Below are 20,379 nucleotides of genomic sequence, written 5' to 3'. Positions count from 1 at the left end.
CTCTGCAAGTTAGAATTTTAATTAGTCAATGATATCCTTCCATTTTTTTTCTCCCTTAATATGAGTGACTATATTCCCTTCTTTAATGCCTACTGGTCTGCATTTTAGCTTGAATCCCAGAGATCACCGTACAGCATAGTATGAGATCTTCCTCATTTCTTTTGACTGATGCACAGAACATCATCGTGTGATGTCACATGGTTTATTCAAACAATCCTCTGTTAAGGACATTTACACTGTTTCTGGTCTTCTTTTGTACATAGAAGCACCGGACTTCCTTTTATATTTGGATTTCAGTTGACACACAGTGTTACCTTAGTTTCAGATGTACAACATGGTGATTCAACAACTCCATACCTTACGCTATGCTCACTGCAAGTGTAGCCACCATCTGTCACAGTACAACACTATTACAATCCCATTGACTACATTCTCTGTGCTGTGCCTTTTCTTGCTGTGATTTATTCATCCCATAACTGTAAGCCTGTATCTCCCACTCCCCTTCACCCATTTTGCCCATCCTCCCATCCCCCTTTGGCAACATCAGATCTTTGTATTTAGAAGTTTGATTCTGCTTTTTGTTTGTTTTCTTTTTCTTTTTTTTTTAATTTTTAAAAATGTTTTGTTTAGAGAGAGTGCAAGCAGGGGAGGGGCAGAGAGAGAGAGGCAGACAGAGGATCCAAAGCAAGCTCCGTGCTGACAGTAGCGAGCCCGCTGTGGGGCTCGAACTCACAAATGGCGAGATCACGACCTGAGCCAAAGTCTGACGCTCCACTGACTGAGCCACCCAGGAGCCCCTGCTTTTTGTTTGTTTATTCATTTGTCTTGTAGATTCTACACAGAAGTGAAATCGTGTGGTATTTTTGTTTCTCTGACTTCACTTAGCATGATAGCCCTTTCGGTCCATTTATGTTGTCCCAAATGGCAAGATCTCATCCTTCTTTGTGGCCATCCTTTTTTAAGCCTCAGAACCAGGATCTGAGCTCAGGCAGTCTAGCTTCAAAACCCGTGCTCTTTTTTTCTTAATTTATTCTTTTATTTTTGAGAGAGAAAGCGGAAGTGGGGCAGGGGCAGAGAGATGGGGGGACAGAGGATCCGAAGTGGGCTCTGCACTGACAGCAGTGAGCCCGATGCGGGGCTCAAACTCATGAACCGTGAGATCATGGCTTGAGCCACCCAGGCACCCCCAAAACACGTGCTCTTAAATACTCCTCTTGGCTGCTGATCTTTAGAATCCTGGCTCTGACTTTGTCACTCTTGTTCGGAGCTGTCTACTGTCTGTCTGTGGCTGTTAGGAGAAGCCCAAACTCTGACACCTTTTGAAGGCCCCTAACCTCTCCAGCTTCCTTTTGCCCCCACTTGCTCTCCCCCGCAGGGGTCCAGACATAATAGCTTGCTGTTTCCCAGAGCCCCGTGTTTGCACTTCCAGGCCTTTGTAGCAGCCATTTCCTCTGCCCAGACTCTCCCTAGCAGATTACCCTCATCCTTCAGGTCTCCACGGAGATGTTCTCCCAGGCAGCCTTCTCTGACCCATACCTGGTTGGGACCATGTGCTCTGCTTGTACCCCGTGTATTTTCTTTTTCTTGACATTTGTCACGTTGTGTGTGACTGCCAGTGTGTCAGTACCCTGAGAGTCAGGTTGGGTTTGTCTTGTTTGCTTTGTGTTCCTAGCTCCTAGAAATAAGAAAAATAAAATAAAATATGCCGAATGAAAGGAAAGAGAGACTTAGAGATTAAGTATTTTGTTAAGAGTTGCCCAACCAGTAAACGGTAAGGCCAGTATTTGAACACAGGTCCTTCTGACTCAAAAACTTGTGCTCTGAGTCACACTGTGATATTAGAATGTTGGGGGTTGGGTCGTGTAAACATTACTTTTGGGATCCCTGGGTTCTCTTCAAATTGTAGGTTAGCTCTGTAGAAGGGCGGACTTTCGTTAGGTTCTCTGTAATCACCTTAAACTCAGTGCTTAGCCATGTTTGCTGGAGGTTTCTGAACAAATGTTTCCTCCCTCAGTTTCCTTGTCAGAAAATAAAGGTTTCGATCAAAATGAAGAGCTTGACTCAGTCTTACTAAAGGGACAATCCCCTTCCCTAATATATATGTTCGTTTGTTATACTCAGCCTTAGAAATGCCTTTTTGAATGATTCCTGGAGGGGTGGTGCTCACCTGAGTTCACTTAAACCAGTGAATCAGTGCTATTTTATTACAATAGAATGGGGAGGGGGTGAACTTGGATATTTCATCCAGTTGTGATTCAAAAAATGTTAAAAAATTTTTAAATCTGTTCGTGGTGATTTCTTCATCCCTGTATCCAGTGGAATTGAATTAAAGCATTTTCACTAGTGATGGAGAGATAGCATTATATAATAAACTTGTGATAAAAAGAATGTCAACTTACTGATGATTCATTATATAATTTTCTTCTTCTAGATACCTGCCTGGGTTTTGTTCGGCAATAGTTTTTATTTATTTATTTATTTATTTTTATTTGTTTATCTGGAGGGAGAGAGTGCGTGCATTTGATTAGGGTAGAGTCACAGAGAGGGAGAGAGAGAGAATCCCAAGCAGGCTCTGTGATGTCGGTGCAGAGCCGGACACGGGGCTCAAACTCACAAACTGTGAGAACATGACCTGAGCTGAAATCAGGATGCTTTACCGACTGAGCCAGCCAGGCTCTAAAGCTCCTAAAGTGTTTTTTTGCCTGATGCTTCCATGCTTCCTTTCTTAGGAGTGTCTGTCTGTCTGTCTGTCTGTCTCTCTCTCTCTCTCTCTCTCTCTGTGTGTGTGTGTGTGTGTGTGTGTGTGTGTGTGTGTTTGTATAGCAGAGTGCTCATTTCCAGGCAGGTTCAACCTATGCTTATTTACCAGCCTGCAGGGACAAAAGGTTTGTCAGCCAGTCAGCTTCTCCATTTAAACCCAAGCATGTTGTATCCTGCTCAACCTGTCCGTAATATGTTACATCCTGCATGGTGTTGATGTAATTATCTGAATACATAATATTTGTTGATATAATTATCTAAATACATATTTGACTTCTGTCAAAGGAACTTGTAAATTGTGAGGATGTAAGTAAATATAGAAAAAGACTGCATTCTGATTAATAAAGCATTGTTTAATCTCAGATAACTTTCTCCAGGATTCCATATAACCAAAATTTAATTTCACAATGCCCATGTGTTATGTGAACAGTAAGGTTATGATTAAGTATAAATACCATATGAGCAGAGAGACCTGGCCTGCCTTAGTCACACTCTACCCCGAAAGTCTAGGACTGTGCCTGGCCACATAGTGGGTATTCGGTACTTTATTCTTTAATGATTCAATCTCCATTTGCAGTGAAGACTGGAAGAATTAAAATGGTTGTACTTTATACCTAGATAATGGCATGCTTTTGACAATCTCAAATTGCTTCAGTTCAGTATATTAGGTGCTGGGGATACAAAGATAGGAAGATATGGCTCAGATCCTCACTCATTTTGTTTTTTCAACAAATATTTATTGATCCTAGTTGCTTTGTGCCAAGGCCCTGTGCTAGGGGTTGGGAATACAGGAGTGAGTAGTCATGACCCCTGCCCTCATGTTGCACTTAGCTTGGAAAGGAAGGAATAGGAGGAGGGTGGGAGCTGAAAACTCGGATGTAAGAGTTGTAAACCAATTTCCTTATTTGGCAAAATATTTTTGTCTTTTTCTTTTTTTCATTCTCTGTACTATCACAGGAATCATTACTAATCCAGTCTCTGTAAAGATTTTCTTTAGACAAACTTTTTTTTTTCTTTTAATGTTTGTTTATGGGGGGGGGGCCGGGAAGAGCAGAGAGAGAGAGGGGGACTAGAAGATTCAAAATGGGCTCAGTGCTGACAGCAGAGAGCGCGTTGCGGGGCTCCAACTTCGAACTGTGAGATCATGACCCGAGCTGGAGTCAGGTGCTTAACCAACTGAGCCACCCAGGCGCCCCTGGTCCCTGTAAGGATTTGAGCTGTGGACCTTAGAATGAAGTGGGAAGACGGCCCCGCAGGTAATGAGATCACAGAATGAAAATCACCATGGTAGCCCTGTGTACCAGTTGCAGGGAGACTTCAGGAAAGCCAGCTCCTTCGTTGAGGAAGTGAAGAGTTGCACCACGGTGTATGATGGAGACAACTGGGCAGAGTGCAGATCGAGGCTTGGGTGTGTGCCCTTGGCCAGAGGACTGGACTTCTTCGGACCTCCCATGTTGTTCTGTAAATGAGGGAGTGGTGCCCGGGCTGTGCTCTGGAGAGCTTTCTCAGACCTGCCCCCTCCCTCTGAACCCCAGGAAGCATCCCTGCTTTTGCTGTTCTGCAGGTTGGGCCTCTCGGGAAGATTTTGTTTGAGCGGCATTTTCTTTAGCTAAAAAAAAGTTTTAAAATCCCTCAACTGATTATCTCCAAAATTCCTGCATGCCTAACATCCAGTGATGACTACTTCTAATATTCCATGCATGTTCACTGCTAATGTGCTACCAGGACCAAAAAAAAAAAAAAAAAAAAAAAAGCAGTAGCAGTAACTTGTCAGGTAGAAATACCATTTGCCCCAACAAAAGGTCATTTGATTGAGATGAAGGTCACAGAGAAGGTCAGTTATGATTTGGGTTAGAACCCCAAGCGTTTTAGTTCTGTAAACATTACTTTTTTTCCCACAGTGGTCTCATTTGGCAAAGCCTTGATTGTTTCCTTAAAAACCCTTTTTCTTATTTTTGGAGGACTTCTGAAGGACTTTGGAGAGTTACACACTTTATGTTGTTTTGACCTCTGTGTTTCTCTACATTTCCTCCACGCTGTCCTCACTATCTCAAATATTTATGTAAAATATGTAATATGTATATGTATGTAAAATATATGTTGAGAGCACCTCTCTTTGCATATTGCTTGTTCCGTCTTTTCCTTTGTTCATGACACAATGCGGTTGTTTTGGCAATAATCATGATCTCAGTGAGCTACAGAAACTTCACATACCTCTTGCCAGGGATCAGATCCAGACCGCAGAAGGAAAAGGAAACAGTAGGAAAGAGACTGCACGAACAGCTGTGTAGCCCTCAGTGGGTATGACCTTACAAATTACCTAATTCCTTTGAGCTTTAGTTTCCTTCTGTGCAATATAGATTGTAATACCTCCCAAAGGAGATTGTTTTGATGCTTAAAAGGTATAACGAGAATGTAAAGTGCTTTACCTGGTGTTTAGCCTACGGTAGGCACTTAAAGAGTTACAATCCTTCTCTTTCCCTTTTGTTTTAATGTCCCTTTCCTCCTTAGGAATTTTCCTCCCTCCCTCCCTGTCTCCCCTCTTTCCCACAAATATTTATTAAACGCCTCCTGATGTTATGCGAGGCATTGCTCATGGACCCACGGATACAGCAGTTGAGTAAAACAAAGTACCTGTCATCACGGGGCACACATTCTGTTCCTTCCTCCTAAGATGCAGTAACCATCAGGGACCAGAACAAAGAATATATAAAGCACTCTGCCAACCCAATACTAAAAAGACAACCCAATTAAAAAATGGGCAAAGTATTTGACTATTTCTGTTCAAATATTGGCCAATAAACACATGAAAAGATGCTTAACATCATTAGTCACCAGAGAAATGGAAATCAGCAGCACGATGAGAAAAGACATCACACCTACTAGGATGACTATAATCTAAAACACAGACGGTAACAAGTTGCCAAGGATTTGGAGAAATTAGAATCCTTCTACCTTGTTAATGGGAACGTAAACTGGTGCAGCCAATTTGGAAACCAGTCTGGCATTTCCTTAAAATGCTAAGCATGAGTTACCACATGGCCCGGCAATTCTGGCTGTCTAGCCAAGAGAAATGAAAACATATGTCCATATAAAAACTTGTACATGAATGTTTGTAGCTGCATTGTTCATAATAACCAAAAAGGGAAACAGCCCAAGCGTCCATTAGCTGATCAGTGGACAAAATGTGATCTACCCATAAAATGGAATATTATTTGCCGATAAAAAGGAATGGCTACTAATACTTGCTACAGTATGGATGAACCTTGAAAACATTATGCAAAGTAGAAGAAGCCAGTTACAAAAGACTGTATGCTGTATGATCTCATATTAAATGTCCTGGGGGTGCCTGGGTGACTCAGTCGGTTAAGCACCGACTCTTAATTTCAGCTTGGGTCATGATCTCGTAGTCGTGAGATCGAGCCCTGTGTTGGACTCTGTACTGAGTGTGGAGTCTGCTTAAGATTCTCTCCCTCCCTCTCCCCCACCCCCTCCCGCTCCCCCTCTGTTTGTCTCAAATTAAAAAAAAAAAAATCATATTGTCCCAAACAGGCAAATTTGTAGAGACAGATTAGTGGTTGCCTGGGGGTGGGAGAGCCAGAGATGAGTGATGGTGACTGCCAATAGGTCTGGGGTTTCTTTTTGGGATGATGAAAATGTTCTAAAATTATGGTGATAATTGAACAATTATATATATATATATACACACACACACACACATATATATACGTGTATATACATGTATATATATATATGTGTGTGTATATACATATATACATAATACGTGTATATGTATATATATGCATATACATATATACACACACACAAGCATATATATATATATATATATATATATATATATAATCTAAAACACAGATATTTTTTACTTAAAATATATATTTTTTTAAGTAAACCCTATGCCCAACACGGAGCTGGAATTCATGACCCTGGGGTTAAGAGTTGCACACTCCACGGGCACCTGGGCGGCTCAGTCAGTTAAGTGTCTGACTTCAGCTCAGGTCATGATCTAGCGGTTTGTGAGTTTGAGCCCCGCGTTGGACTCTGTGCTGACAGCTCAGAGCCTGGAGTCTGCTTCGGATTCTGTGTCTCCCCCTCTCTTTGTCCCTCCCATGCTCATGCTCTGTCTCCCTCTGTCTCTCAATAATAAATAAATGTTAAAAAAATTTTTTTAAAAAAGAGCTGCACACTCCACCGACTCAGCCAGCCAGGTGCCCTGCCCAGTTCTAAATATAGTAAAACCTTGGTTTGCAAGTATGATTTGTTCTGGAAACATGGTTGTAATCCAAAGCACTTGTGTAGCAAAGTGAATCTCTTCATTAGAAATCATGGAAACTCAGATGATTCCACAACCCCAAAATATTCACATAAATGATACAGTACCATAATATAATACAAAATAATAAAGAAAACAGATAAAGAAAAATAAATTAACCTGTACTTACTTTTGAAAGCCTTCGTGGCTGGTGTGAGGGAGACGAGAGAGGAGGGTTATTGTGTAGGACAAGTTTCACTATCACTAATGGAATCACTGCTGTCTGTTGGCTCAGTGGAATCTTTTTCTGCATGGGGCCGTTGTATACGCTCACACGGAAGTTGACTACAGTATTAATGAACTCTTGTCATATACTGTATTTAATGTAACTGGCAATAAGGCAGCAGAGGAAAGCGTCTATATCTGCAAGGAGCCTGACCTAGAATGAAGCTAAGCATTCCTAAGCTTACTCTTGAATGGAAAAGCAGAGGACTGTCCGTAGGTGCTTTGAAGTGACAAAAAATACACTAGTACCAGTCGTGGGCACCTTCCAACGTTCTGAAAAATCACTGATTTCTTCCAGACACCACGGCCTGAGACCGAGCATGGGAGATCACCCACAATCCCTCAGTGAGAGAGAGAGAGAGAGAGAGAGAGAGGGAGGAACCATTGGCTCAGTTGTGATCATGTGACATTCTGAATCACGTACTACTTGTATTGCAAGACACCGTTTGTTTATCAGGTTAAAATTTACTAGAAATGTTTGCTTGTAGGAAACAACCAACAAAACTAAAAGGCAACCAACGGAATGGGAAAAGATATTTGCAAATGACATATCGGACAAAGGGCTAGTATCCAAAATCTATAAAGCACTCACCAAACTCCACACCCGAGAAACAAATAATCCAATGAAGAAATGGGCAGAAACCATGAACAGACACTCCTCTAAAGAAGACATCCGGATGGCCAACAGGCACATGAAAAGATGCTCAACGTCGCTCCTCATCAGGGAAATACAAATCAAAACCACACTCAGATATCACCTCACGCCAGTCAGAGTGGCCAAAATGAACAAATCAGGAGACTATAGATGCTGGCGAGGATGTGGAGAAACGGGAACTCTCTTGCAATGTTGGTGGGAATGCAAACTGGTGCAGCCACTCTGGAAAACGGTGTGGAGGTTCCTCAGAAAATTAAAAATAGACCTACCCTATGACCTAGCAATAGCACTGCTAGGAATTTACCCAAGGGATACAGGAGTACTGATGCAGAGGGGCACTTGTACCCCAATGTTTATAGCAGCACTCTCAACAATAGCAAAATTATGGAAAGAGCCTAAATGTCCATCAACTGATGAATGGATAAAGAAATTGTGGTTTATATACACTATGGAATACTACGTGGCAATGAGAAAAAAATGAAATATGGCCTTTTGTAGCAACGTGGATGGAACTGGAGAGTGTGATGCTAAGTGAAATAAGCCATACAGAGAAAGACAGATACCATATGTTTTCACTCTTATGTGGATCCTGAGAAACTTAACAGAAACCCATGGGGGAGGGGAAGGAAAAAAAAAAAGGTTAGAGTGGGAGAGAGCCAAAGCATAAGAGACTCTTAAAAACAGAACAAACTGAGGGCTGACGGGGGGTAGGAGGGAGGGGAGGGTGGGTGATGGGTATTGAGGAGGGCACCTTTTGTGATGAGCACTGGGTGTTGTATGGAAACCAATTTGACAATAAATTTCAAAAAAAAAAATGTTTGCTTGTCTTGCGGAACACTCGCAGAACAAGTAACTTGCAATCCAATATTTTACTGTATACTAAAAACCATTGAATTGTACATTTAAAAAGAATGTTTATTTTGAGAGAGAGAATGTGAGCTGGGGGAGGGGCAGAGAGACAGAACCCCAAGCAGGCTCCCCACTGTCAGCGCAGAGCCCGACACAGGGCTTGGATCCACGAACCATGAGATCATGACCTGAGCCGAAATCAAGAATCAGACGCTTAACTGACCGAACCACCCAGGTGCCCCTTGCATTGTACATTTTAAATGGGTGACCCTTATGGTATATAGATGATATCCCAGTATGACTGTTAGGAAGTGCATCTCCTAACTTAGCCATCTCACGGGTTCTTTCTCCTGAGCGCATGAACATGCTCTGGCCTTGTCCTAGAACAAAACAGGACAAAATACAAACCCCCCCCCAGGAGCCCCCTTGCTGCCACCACCCCAGGGTTTTTTTTTTTTTTTTTCCTTCACAGCTAAGGCTCCTAAAAGGTTAGAAAATTAGTAATTAAGAAATAGTTCATTCCAGAGGACTTCAAAATTAATGGAGGAAAAATTTGGGACATTTAATCTCACCACCCCCAGAGATAATCATTATTAATGTTTTATTTAATTTTAGCATTGGAAAAGTTGACAGCTTGTGTTTTTATTTTCAAAGAGGAGTACTGTTTTTTTGTTTTGTTTTTGTTTTTTAAATGTTTATTTTTGAGAGAGGGACAGAGAGAGTGTGAGCAGGGAAGGGGCAGAGAGAGAGAGGGGGACACAGAATCCGAAGCAGGCTTCAGGCTCCCAGCTGTCAGCACAGAGCCGAAGCGGGGCTCGAACTCGCAAACTGTGGATCATGACCTGAGCCAGAGTCGGATGCTTAACCGACTGAGCCACCCAGGTGCCCCCAAAACAGAATGTTTTTTAAAGAAAAATATCTTAATCTCCTGTAACAGTATCAAGCATGGCAGGCTTTTGTGCATGCTTTGATTTTTAAACTTTTTGGAATTGTCTGAATCAAATGCGAGGTCATTAAAACCCAGTGCTTTGGAAGCGTTCCTGCTCATTGAAGTGTGGATGGAATTCATAAAGCCTTGTTGCTTTTTAAGCCACGCTTGTTATGTGGCTTTTGCTTAAGCCACAGCCTGCTATCACAAGAGGATTTCAGTCTTAAATATTTTAGAGTGTGTTAGAGCCCCATGCCCCGGGAAATAAAAATTTCATGGATTCCCTTCGGCTTCTGAGGACTGTTCACGACGTGTGGCTGACACTGGCTGTGAATTAGGACGTCAGCTGGTAAGATGGGTTGCCTGCTCTAGAAATCCCATCGAGCTCACTTCATTGATCTTTTTTCTTTCGCCTGTGCAGAATTAGACTGGCTGAGCAACCCAAGCTTTTGTGCTGGAGCCATAACCTCTCTGAGCCAACAAACTGAAGGGGCCACAGCCCTGGTTTCTGAAGGGTCACCTCTGACAAGGTAGGTTTTTATGAAAGATGGATTTTCAGTTTTTGTCAGTGTGTAGTCTGTAGCTTAGTTTGAATAATGCTTCTCCGTAAACCCTGTGATAAAAGAGCGAATTAGAACTCTTTTCACTTCAAGCAGTGAGGTGATCTTTGACTGTTTTTCCTTACCTCATTCCTAAATTCTTTCTATTTTTCCCCCTGCGTTACAGTGGCAAGTGCGAGACACAGTTACTGCCAATAATTAAGCCCCAAGGGAAACGGCATCATTGTGATTCTTTAAGTAACTTGACTAACCTCATTAGTAACCTTTAGAATATTGTCACTCAGATACCTCTTCAGTTGCATTTTTAGCAGTTTTGGAAAAACAAGATGCTGGTGTGGTAGAATGTAGGATAAAATCTCCTGGAAACTTTGGGGGAAGCAGAATGGCACATATCTGGACGAAGCTTTGAAAGAAGTTGTTGGGGTGCCTGGGTGGCTCAGTCGGTTAAGCGTCCGACTTCAGCTGAGGTAATGATCTTACAGTTCGTGGGTTCAAGCCCCGCGTCGGACTCTGTGCTGGCAGCTCAGAGCCTGGAGCCTGCTTTGGATTCTCTCTCTGTCTCTGTCTCTGTGTCTCTCTCTCTCTCTGCCCTTCCCCCATTTGCTCGTGCTCCCCCCCTCCCCCTCAAAAATAAACATTAAAAAAAGTTTTAAATTTAAAAAAAAAGAAAGAAATTGTTGTAGATCATTGAATTGAGAAATGAGTTCTCTTGCAAATATGGACTAGATGGTCTCATTAATTAAGATGATGAACCCTGGGAAGCCAGGACTCTAAAAGTACAAGAAGCCTTTGGAAATTGAGAATAGTTGATGCATGAGGCAGTTGTTTGTAGGTGTTTCAGTAATGCAGAAGAGCTCCTTGGAGCTTTTAAACGTATAAGGACCAGAATGAAATCTTTTTTTTGGCATTAAGTGATGAAGTTTTGGGGTGATGGTGGGGTGGTCTGGAGCTGACAGCCAAGAACGAACTCTTGAAGACATCTTTGGTGCATAAAGCTGATTTTATTAAAGCATGGGGACAGGACCCATGGGCAGGAAGAGCTGCACTGGGGTCCTGATGGGGGAGCTCATTATATACCCTCGGGTTGGGAGGGGGTCAGGGATAGAGTAAGTCTCTAAGGAATTTTGGAAGCAAGGTTTCCAGGACCTTCAGGGGCTGGCTGTTGCTAGGGAAATGCCGCTTATTACAGCTTAATAAAACCTCAGTCATGAGACCCTTCAGATGTATGGGGGGTGGGGCACAAGCTTGGAGTAGGATTGCCAACATATATCTCGGGGCAGGTGGGATGAGGGAAGTCGACTTACAGGATCCTCAAGGTTGGGATAATGTTAAGCCAAGGTTGTCTTTTGCCCCCAGCAAAGCGTCATCCTGGAGGCAGCTGAGCTCCTAGAGGGAGGTCACCCTGCCAGTTTCAAGGACTTGTCAATGGGTTGTAGGCAGTAAGGGAATTTCAGTTTTCATTTGCCTTAGTTTCCCACATCACCATGGCAAGCACTTAAACACTTTCTCTGTTCTTGGGTAGCCAGGCGTGTCCCAGGCACATCACACATAACCCACCTTGGGGGGGCGGGGTGCCAGCCCGTATTTTGCCCTCAGCTTGCCCCACCCTCCCTCATCATTAAGGACATATTGCCTTAATATGTAGGACTGAAAATAAACCTTTTATAATGTTATTTAAACAAATACTGTATTTGATAAAATGACTGGTAGATTACTTTCCTTCAAAAATGTATAGATGTGGGGCACCTGGGTGGCTCCATCAGTTGAGCGTCCAGCTTCGGCTCAGGTCATGATCTTGCGGTTCATGAGTTTGAGCCCCACATCTAGGTTTAGAAACTGTTGAAATTAGGATTTCTTCACCTACTGTTGTTTTAGGTCCAACTCTTAAGTCCTTAAGGGGAGTTGTGACCCAGGAAGGCACCGCAGAGTTCCCTTTTACATATTTGCTTATTTACATAGTCTTCTTTCTAATTCTCTTTTGAAAATTACTCTGATGTTGGTTTTCCCCAACAGGAGCCCTCTGAAATCAGAGCCTTCAGATGACAGTGACACTAACAAAAAGCCCAAACAAACAAGCAGAAAAAAGAAGAAAGAGAAAAAGAAGAAAAGGAAGCATCACCACAAGAAAACCAGGAGAAAACATGGGCGGTCCAGTAGCAGTGGGTCTGAGCCAGATAGTGATTCTGAAAAGGATAAAGCTTCCAGAAGCTTTAGAGACAGTAAAAAGGAATCCGAGAAACCAAAGTAGGTTTTCTGTTCGTAAATACCTATGACTTCAAAGTTTGAATTTTTCCCCTCAGTTGTTGCCACAAATTAGACGTTTGAATGCCTGGTTAGCCACTTAGTCAACTGGAGTCCAAAACTCTCCAAAGAGAGCTCTACCATTAGGTTAGCATTTAGAAGAAAAGTTTCATTACAAAAAATTAGAGTCATGATTTTATTTGAGAAGAGTTATTGAGACACAGTAATGGTTGTGTCAAAATCTGATTCAGGCAAAAAGTCTTTGGGGTTTTTGAAAGATGGCGGATGGGCCACGCACAGCCTGGGAATATGGGCCACTTTCCTGCGTCGTGTAGGGTCCCATCTGGGAGGGGCTGTTGGCCCCCACACTTCCGATCGCTCACATCACCCCCATGTGTGCACGCACGCGTGCGCACACACACACACACACACACACACACACACACTCTTTGGTTGAGGTTAATGTAGCACTCCATCGCTGCCTTTGTCCTTTTCTCCACATTTATTTAGAACCCCTGTTGAAAGTGTGGACCAGCTCGTGATCACAGTGTCTCCTTTCCTGGGGGCTTTACTCCTCCCCACATTTTGCTCCACTGTCTGCCGTGAGCGTGTTGCTCACATTGTCCCACAGCGCGGCGGCTGCACAGGTGCTCACAGGTCCTCTCTGCCTCGTCTCCTGGCCTCCCACACAGGGAGGCACTTTTCCCTGTGGTGCCTGTGACAGGTGGCGTGTGGTGAAACTACCTGAGTGATTTCTCACTTCACTTTTTTCTTTCCTTTGTTCATATGGGCTAGAAGAGAGAAAATTTAAGACATACTTAAAAAAAAAAAATGCAGTGCTCTTAAGTTTTGACCCTTAGGGATGATTTGCTTTCATAGTATGCTTAGAAGTCTCACTGATGGTCAGTGAGAGCTCTGTGTTGGAGTAAGTTTGGACTCTGGCCCATAGAGTTGCCATCAGACAGGGAGACGCTGCCGTCTTCCTGGGTCCTTCTGCCATCAGACCGTGGAGAACGTTGCAGGCCTCCGTGGCTCAGAAGACACAGATTGATTTAGCCCTCTCTCTGTGTCTCAGGTGCTATACCTGCAACCCACATTTGCTCTAGGAGGGGAGAACAAGGGAATCCAGCAAAAGGGCTCTGAATTTGACTGAATTTCTGTGGGCAGGAATCACTCCCGTCTTGCTTGCCATTGTGTTCTCTCAGCGCTTGGCACAGGGCCTGGTACATAGTAAGCGCTCAATACAGTCTTGTTACGTGAATGAGTGAATTATTGATATTTTTGCTTTCAGTATGTCTTCAAAGAAAAATACATTAATCATCGTTTCTTCTGAAAACTCACCGTTAGCTACCTGTCCTTTTTTTTCCTACCGTCGAGGAAAGTGAATTTTAAAGGATTTCTTGAACCCACACAGGAACTACCGTTCGAACTTGAAAGGTAGTTATTTTCAGCCTGTGCTTAGTCACATCGGAGGTGATCTTTACAGCCTCTTGATACTTCTGTGATCCAAATGGCATTTTTAAGTTCACTGATACTTTGCAGAATATCCCCATTAAGATCAAAATCGATTGTTGCTCTCTTATTTTCTCGATCTGAACTTCTGTAGCCTCTCCCTGGGAAGATGGCCTGGAGGAATTGTTTCCATAGAGACAAGGACTAAGATACTGATGCGTTGTGAGAGTACTTCCAGGATGTGGGGAAAGTAGGTTCTCAGGGGTATAGTATACCCCACGGGACTCTATTTCAGGGTGATCAAGGGGCCACTTCCCCCAAGGCGACAGCTTCGCCTGGACCTTTGTTTCCTAGAGTGACCTCTTCATCTTCAGGTGAGGCAGACCCTTCCCTGCTCACAGCCCAGACCTCATCCTCCTTCTTGACCTCAGTACTTGGTAGGGGACGGATCAGACCTTGTCTCCTCCCTGGGAGTGGTCTGCAGCCGCCCCCCACCCCCAACCCCACCCCCGCCCCCGCCACAGGCTTTCCATTTCTTTCTGGAATGCATCCACCTCATTCCTTCCCTTTGCTGCCCCTTCCGGAGTTTGTCAACAGAAAACCCTCCGGGTGTTCCAGAGGGGACTATGTTAAAAATCGCTGTGTGTTGTGACCCGAGATGCTGTCATTCAGCAAATACTGATTGAAACCTACTCTGTGTCCCCGAAATGCCATTCCTTTGTATTCCCAGCCAAGAATGATTTAGAAGCCTTTAGAGTCGTTATTTCTCTCTGGGAAGAGCCAGACAGCAAAGAGAGCAAAGGTAATGCTGTTGCGACTCTGCCCTGGCAGCCTCTTGTATGTCAGCAGCATTATGAGCTGATCTTCAGAGCAGGGAGGATGTTAGATGCCAGAAAGACTTGCCTTCGCTCTCATTTGACTCCTGGGAAGTGATTCCATGCGCATCTTGGCAGGAAGTCTGCCTACTCTCTAGTTGGTTCTGGGGGTACCGAAGGGTCTCGTCTCACAGTGGACTCTCTCTGCCCTTTTGTAAGGGGGGTCAGCACACAAGGCCGAGGCACCGTCCACAGAGCCCAGCTGTCCAAACAAGACTCAGCCCAAGCCTCAGTGATGTCTGAGACTGACCCATTCAGAGCTGCAGCTTTGCTGTTGTTGCCAAGATTCGGCTGGAATAACCGGAGCGCTTTTGGATGAGTTAGGCTAAGCAAGGGCAGCCCACTTGTTTACCAAATATGCTTGAAATTCTAGTTACAGTCATTTAATGGAATACTTGAACAGCTATATCAGGTTAATTTCTGAGGTAGGCTGACTTCTTGGTAAGATGCCACTTAGCGTTGACAGTTTTTGCTTTATATTTTAAAGTTTTTTCCATCTTTGTGACACATGCGCCTTTCATTTTATGCATTTAAGTACTTTGATGCTGTGCGGAGTTTGAAATGTTTACCTTCCGTACTTCCGAAAAGGTGGGCCGTGTAACTAGATGTCCCTTTGGTACTTCACCTTCCTCTGCCCCACAGCCGAGAAGGGAACGCCGTCGCTGATACTGGGCACCGCTGCGTCTGGCTCGAGGACGTTCAGGCTCTCACAGGGGAAACCTTCAGAACAGATAAGAAACCGGATCCTGCAAACTGGGAGTATAAGTCTCTCTACCGAGGAGATATAGCAAGGTATCCGTCACGGTGTCTTTCCTGATTTTCCCTGGTGGGAAGTAACTTGTCTCCCCCCGCCCCCCTTGAGCCCTGTCTGCATCGTCTCTGTCTGCTCCCATCCCTTCTAGATTCCGGGGGGTGGCCCCCATTGCCGAGGTATTGACATATGTGTCTTATCTCTCACATTCTGAAATGAAAGCTTAAACCTTGAGGTCAGGATCCAGTCTCCTTTGTAATAGGTTTTTAGTAAATATTTGTTATGAGTTACTCTAAAAATACCTTGAAGTAAGTAATTGTGACAAACTATCCAGAAACCATTTTGTCTGATCTGTATGCCATTTTTTTTTTTAAATGTTTGTTTTTGAGAGAACGAGAGACAGAGGGTGAGCAGGGGAGGGGCAGAGAGAGAGGGAGACACAATCTGAAGCAGGCTCCAGGCTCTGAGCTGTCAGCAAAGAGCCCGACGCGGGGCTCGAACCCACAAACCATGAGATCATGACCTGAGCTGAAGTTGGACTCTGAACTCATTGAGCCACCCAGGTGCCCCTGATCTATATGCCGTTTTTAAAAGTTATGAAGACTTTTATTTATCTCTCCCCCACGTAAGCCATTTAAAAAAAAAGACATTAAATAGTAACGACTTTTTCAAAATGTTTCTAGTGTACATCACCAGATAAAAAATGGGTGATGGTATTTGCTTCAGTAATTAGTTCATTAAACTTTTCTAGCCTGCCAATCAAAAATATTTAAATGCTTCTTAAATCCCTTAGACACTTAGTAGTTGTAGGACACTGTCGGGACACAAAGAACAGTGACACCCAATCTCTGTTCCCAAACAGCTTACAGGTAATGAAAATTGAAGGTAGAGAATATTGGAATATAAAGCCAAGGGGAGACCATTATCGTTCTTTATAAGCTGATTACTTTTTAAACTAAATGTCAGTTTCCATTACTTTGCTGCACCTCCCAATTTTCATGGTTGCCATTCATCATGACGTTATTCCTCACCACATAAATGATTCCAACAAAGATTTCCTTTACGATGTGTTTATATCCATAAGATTTTAGTGTGTATTTACAGCTGCGTACTGTCACGTCTGAGAGGCATGACTGTTGAAGTGTATTCATGTATTTTTGAGTTATTTTCCTGCTCCTCAAAGTCTCGTTAGATTTTCCACGCCACAGACGTGGGAGGACCCAGCCAAAGATGGGGAGGCCAGCACGCACCGGCCCAGCCTGCTCTTTCACTCCCGCTAGCCTGTCTGACCCTCCAGCTGCTGTGTGAGGAGGGCCGCACTCTTCTTTTCCGAACGAGGAAAGCAACCTCAGACAGGTTACGTAGCCTCCGGAGATCATACTGCCTGGAAGCGGCTTTTTTGGGAACCTGTGTTCCTCGAACCAGTAATGTTCTTTTGCTGTCCCCAAGTAAAGATGGGCCTGGTTGTCTGGTAGGCTGTGTTCTAGATTGGGAAATGGACTTTGCCGTTGACTAATAATGGAATCCCAGGTGAATCCCTTACCCTGTCTGAGCCTCTGTTTCTTCATTTGTTAACTCCTGCTGAGTCTTGCACTGAGATATCAGAGATAATGGATATGAATTAGAAATCGGTTTGCAAAAATAAAGAGGCATTATTTATTAATAGATGAAAAGGGAAAAGTATTCACAGTGAGTGGCTCTTAAATCTGTGCTAATGAACGGCCCAGATCTTAGGAAGAGAGTAATGAGACAAGTTTATTCATTTGAATTGCAAAGATACTATGGGAAGGGCTTGGGCATTGGTGTTATTTTCCAGTTAATTCCTAAAGTTTAGGGGAGATAAGTCTTGACCGGATTAATGGCTGTACAGCTGTTAAATGTCCAGATCTCGGAAGGTATTGATCCCACAGCATTGTGAGTTGGTCAGAGAACAGGGGGTGTTTTGTCAGGCTGTGAATTTTCACACTTAGGGGCAGTGACAACTCAGGAGCATTGAGAGGACTTGGCTAGCACTGTCCTGTGAGGACCAGATGAGGGCTTGTGGGTATTTGGCTTGTGACAGCAGCATGGTCACTGTCTTTTAAGCTTTGCTGGACCGTCTTTGGAAGGTGGGTTGGCAACGTTCTGTGTAACTTGGGAAGGCAGAGCCAGGACCAATGAGTGGAAGTTCCAGAAAGATTGGGCTCAGTATCAGAGCAAATGTTCTCATCGTGGGAGCATCCCAGCAGTGACCTGGTGTGTGTTAGAGTATTGTAGTGAACGGGACCTAGGGTTTGTGTATAAGAGTCAGAATTACCTTCGGAAAATGCCTTAGGACTAACATCCTGGCTGTCAGTGAAGTTCAGCTCAGTTTTAATCCATTTTTGGAATGGATTGTTTCTTTGGCTGTATACCAGATGAAATAGTTGGCTTATGTTTAAGAGCCAAGTCTTATAAAATAATAATAACTTAAACTTACCTAGTCCTTATTATATGGCTAAGGACTTCAAATTTATAAACTTTTTTGATCGTCCCTGCTCTTCTATGACATGGGTACCATTATTTCCGTTTCACAGATGAGGAAACTGAGGCACAGACAGGTTTTTGTTTTTTGTTTGAAATAGCTTGGTCAGGGTCATCTTGTTAGTAAATGATGGGGTTGGAATGTGGACCCAGGTGACTGCCACCATGAGAGCCATGTGTGAATTGAAGTCACTGAAAGAAAGGCAAATTTATTATTGCACAGCTCACTCTGGGACTCAGAGCCACTCAGTGGATTCAGGGCAGAATTCTATGCTTGATTTAAATATATTCTTTTCCCATACCCTGTCCCTTTTTCTTTTCTTTCTTCCCTTCTCTTCCCTTCCCATCGCTTCCCTTTTCCTTAATAGCTGAATTCATTTAAATTAAATGTCCATTGATATCCTTCACTGAATCTCCAATAATTCCTTCTGGAATTATTCAGGTAAGACCAGCTGACTATTTGATAAGGATTTTACAGGAAACATGCCTTCCTTTGGAGGAATATTGCATTAAATTACATCCTAGGTTTTGCCCAATTAAGATTCTATGACAAGTGATAAATTAGATAAAACCCAAATAGAAGGACGTTAACTTAAATGAGGGCTTACCCCTCCAGTGGGCCAATTTAAAGCTTTACAATAAAAATGATATTTGCTAAAACTAATGGTGTGGCAAAGTGCTTAAAGTAGGGAGGAAAGCCTGAAGCCATAATATCAACTATTTTTAACATTTATTTATTTTTGAGAGACAGAGCATGAGCAGGGGAGGGGCAGGGAGAGAAGAAGACACAGAATCCGAAGCAGGCTCCAGGCTCTGAGCTGTCAGCACAGAGCCCTACACGGGCCTCGAACCCACGAGCCTTGAGATGATGACCTGAGCCGAAGTCGGACGCTTAACCGACTGAGCCTCCCAGATGTCCCTAATATCAACTATTTTTTTTTATAAATTATTATTATTATTATTATTTTTACATTTATTTTGTTTTTGAGAGACAGAGACAGAATGTGAGCAGGGGAGGGGCAGAGAGAGAGGGAGACACAGAATCAGAAGCAGGCTCCAGGCTCCAAGCTGTCAGCACAGAGCCCGATGCGGGGCTCGAACCCACGAACTGTGAGATCATGACCTGAGCCAAAGTCGGACGCTTAACCGACGGAGCCTCCCAGATGCCCCTAACATCAACTATTTTTAAAACTATTTTCACATATCTGAAAGTAGGCACTTGATATATATCAGTAAGATTGTTTTCCTTCTCCTTTATCATTTTCATCTGTTATAAAGTACAGCTCTTAAAATCGGTTTTACAAAATGCACTTTAACGTCAGAAAACTCTGTAAACCTTTTTTTAACAGATTATGTGAATGTCGTAGTACCATTCATTTTTAGTGAAAACAAAATAGTCATGAAGGGGAGACCTTAAAATTGTTTTGACCACTCTATGGACTAGGCTGGGGAGAGACCGTCAGGAAGTAACCTAGGAGGAGCCAGGGGAGACGGTAAAGAGAACGGGCGTGTGTGAGCGGTGAGGGAGGCTTCACAGGCACCTGTTGACTATGGGGAGGCAAAGGAGCTGCTGGGCTTCGACCAGGAGATGGTGGAGACAGATTTTTCTGGAAGAGGACAGTAGACAGCGGCAGCTCTCTCCTGCTCATGCTGCTCCCCACAGCATTATGTTAACGAAAATTAAAAAAAAAAAAAAAAAATACAGCACCAGTTGAAAGAAGCTCGTATTCCCACCCTCTACGTTCTGCCATTAACATCTTGCTGCCCTCGCCTGATCACATATTTATCTGTTCGTCCATCCTCTAACCCACCTTGTTCATTTGATGCCAGCATCAGTATGCTGCCCCCTCCATGCTTCAGAATGCATGTCATTAACTAGCATTCAAGATTTGTTTCATTTTTTTCTTTTGACTTAAAATTTGCATACAGTGTAACACACAAATCTTCATGATACACCTGTATAACCCAGCCCCCTATGAAAATAGAGAACATTAACGTGACCCCGGAACGTCTCCTCACGCTCTTTTCCATTCAGTCCCCTCCCCATCTCCCCAGGGGCAGTTGCTGTTCTGATTTTTTTCCCCATCATTAACTAGCGTTGCCTGTTCTGGAATTCCGTCTAACTGAAATCATGGAGTCTGCACCCTTTCGTGTCTGGCTCCTTTCATTCAGTGTGATGTTTTGGAGATTCAGCCACATTGTGGCATTTATCGGTACTTCGTTGCTTTTCGCTGCCGGTCGTCCTCTA

The 20,379-nt window shown here is 43.5% G+C and overlaps 1 protein-coding gene across 3 annotated transcripts in view; it reads left to right on the top strand.

Annotated features, from left to right (window-relative positions):
• The window catches only part of NRDE2 (NRDE-2, necessary for RNA interference, domain containing), a 52,311-nt gene that overhangs the window by 3,709 nt on the left and 28,223 nt on the right, over window positions 1-20,379 (top strand). For all 3 annotated transcript variants that reach the window (XR_005791131.1, XM_040477991.1, XM_040477992.1), the window contains exons 2-4: window positions 10,172-10,280; window positions 12,324-12,554; window positions 15,521-15,670. Coding sequence is in view for 2 of the 3 variants with exons in the window: in XM_040477991.1 (XP_040333925.1) it covers window positions 10,172-10,280; window positions 12,324-12,554; window positions 15,521-15,670 (490 nt within the window). In the remaining variant the exon portion in view is untranslated. The remainder of the gene's footprint in view (window positions 1-10,171; window positions 10,281-12,323; window positions 12,555-15,520; window positions 15,671-20,379) is intronic.

Source organism: Herpailurus yagouaroundi, unplaced genomic scaffold, assembly GCF_014898765.1.
Source record: "Herpailurus yagouaroundi ecotype Mexico unplaced genomic scaffold, PumYag 141, whole genome shotgun sequence".
Classification (NCBI taxonomy): Eukaryota; Metazoa; Chordata; class Mammalia; order Carnivora; family Felidae; genus Herpailurus; species Herpailurus yagouaroundi.
This window is presented reverse-complemented; position numbering and strand designations above follow the sequence as displayed.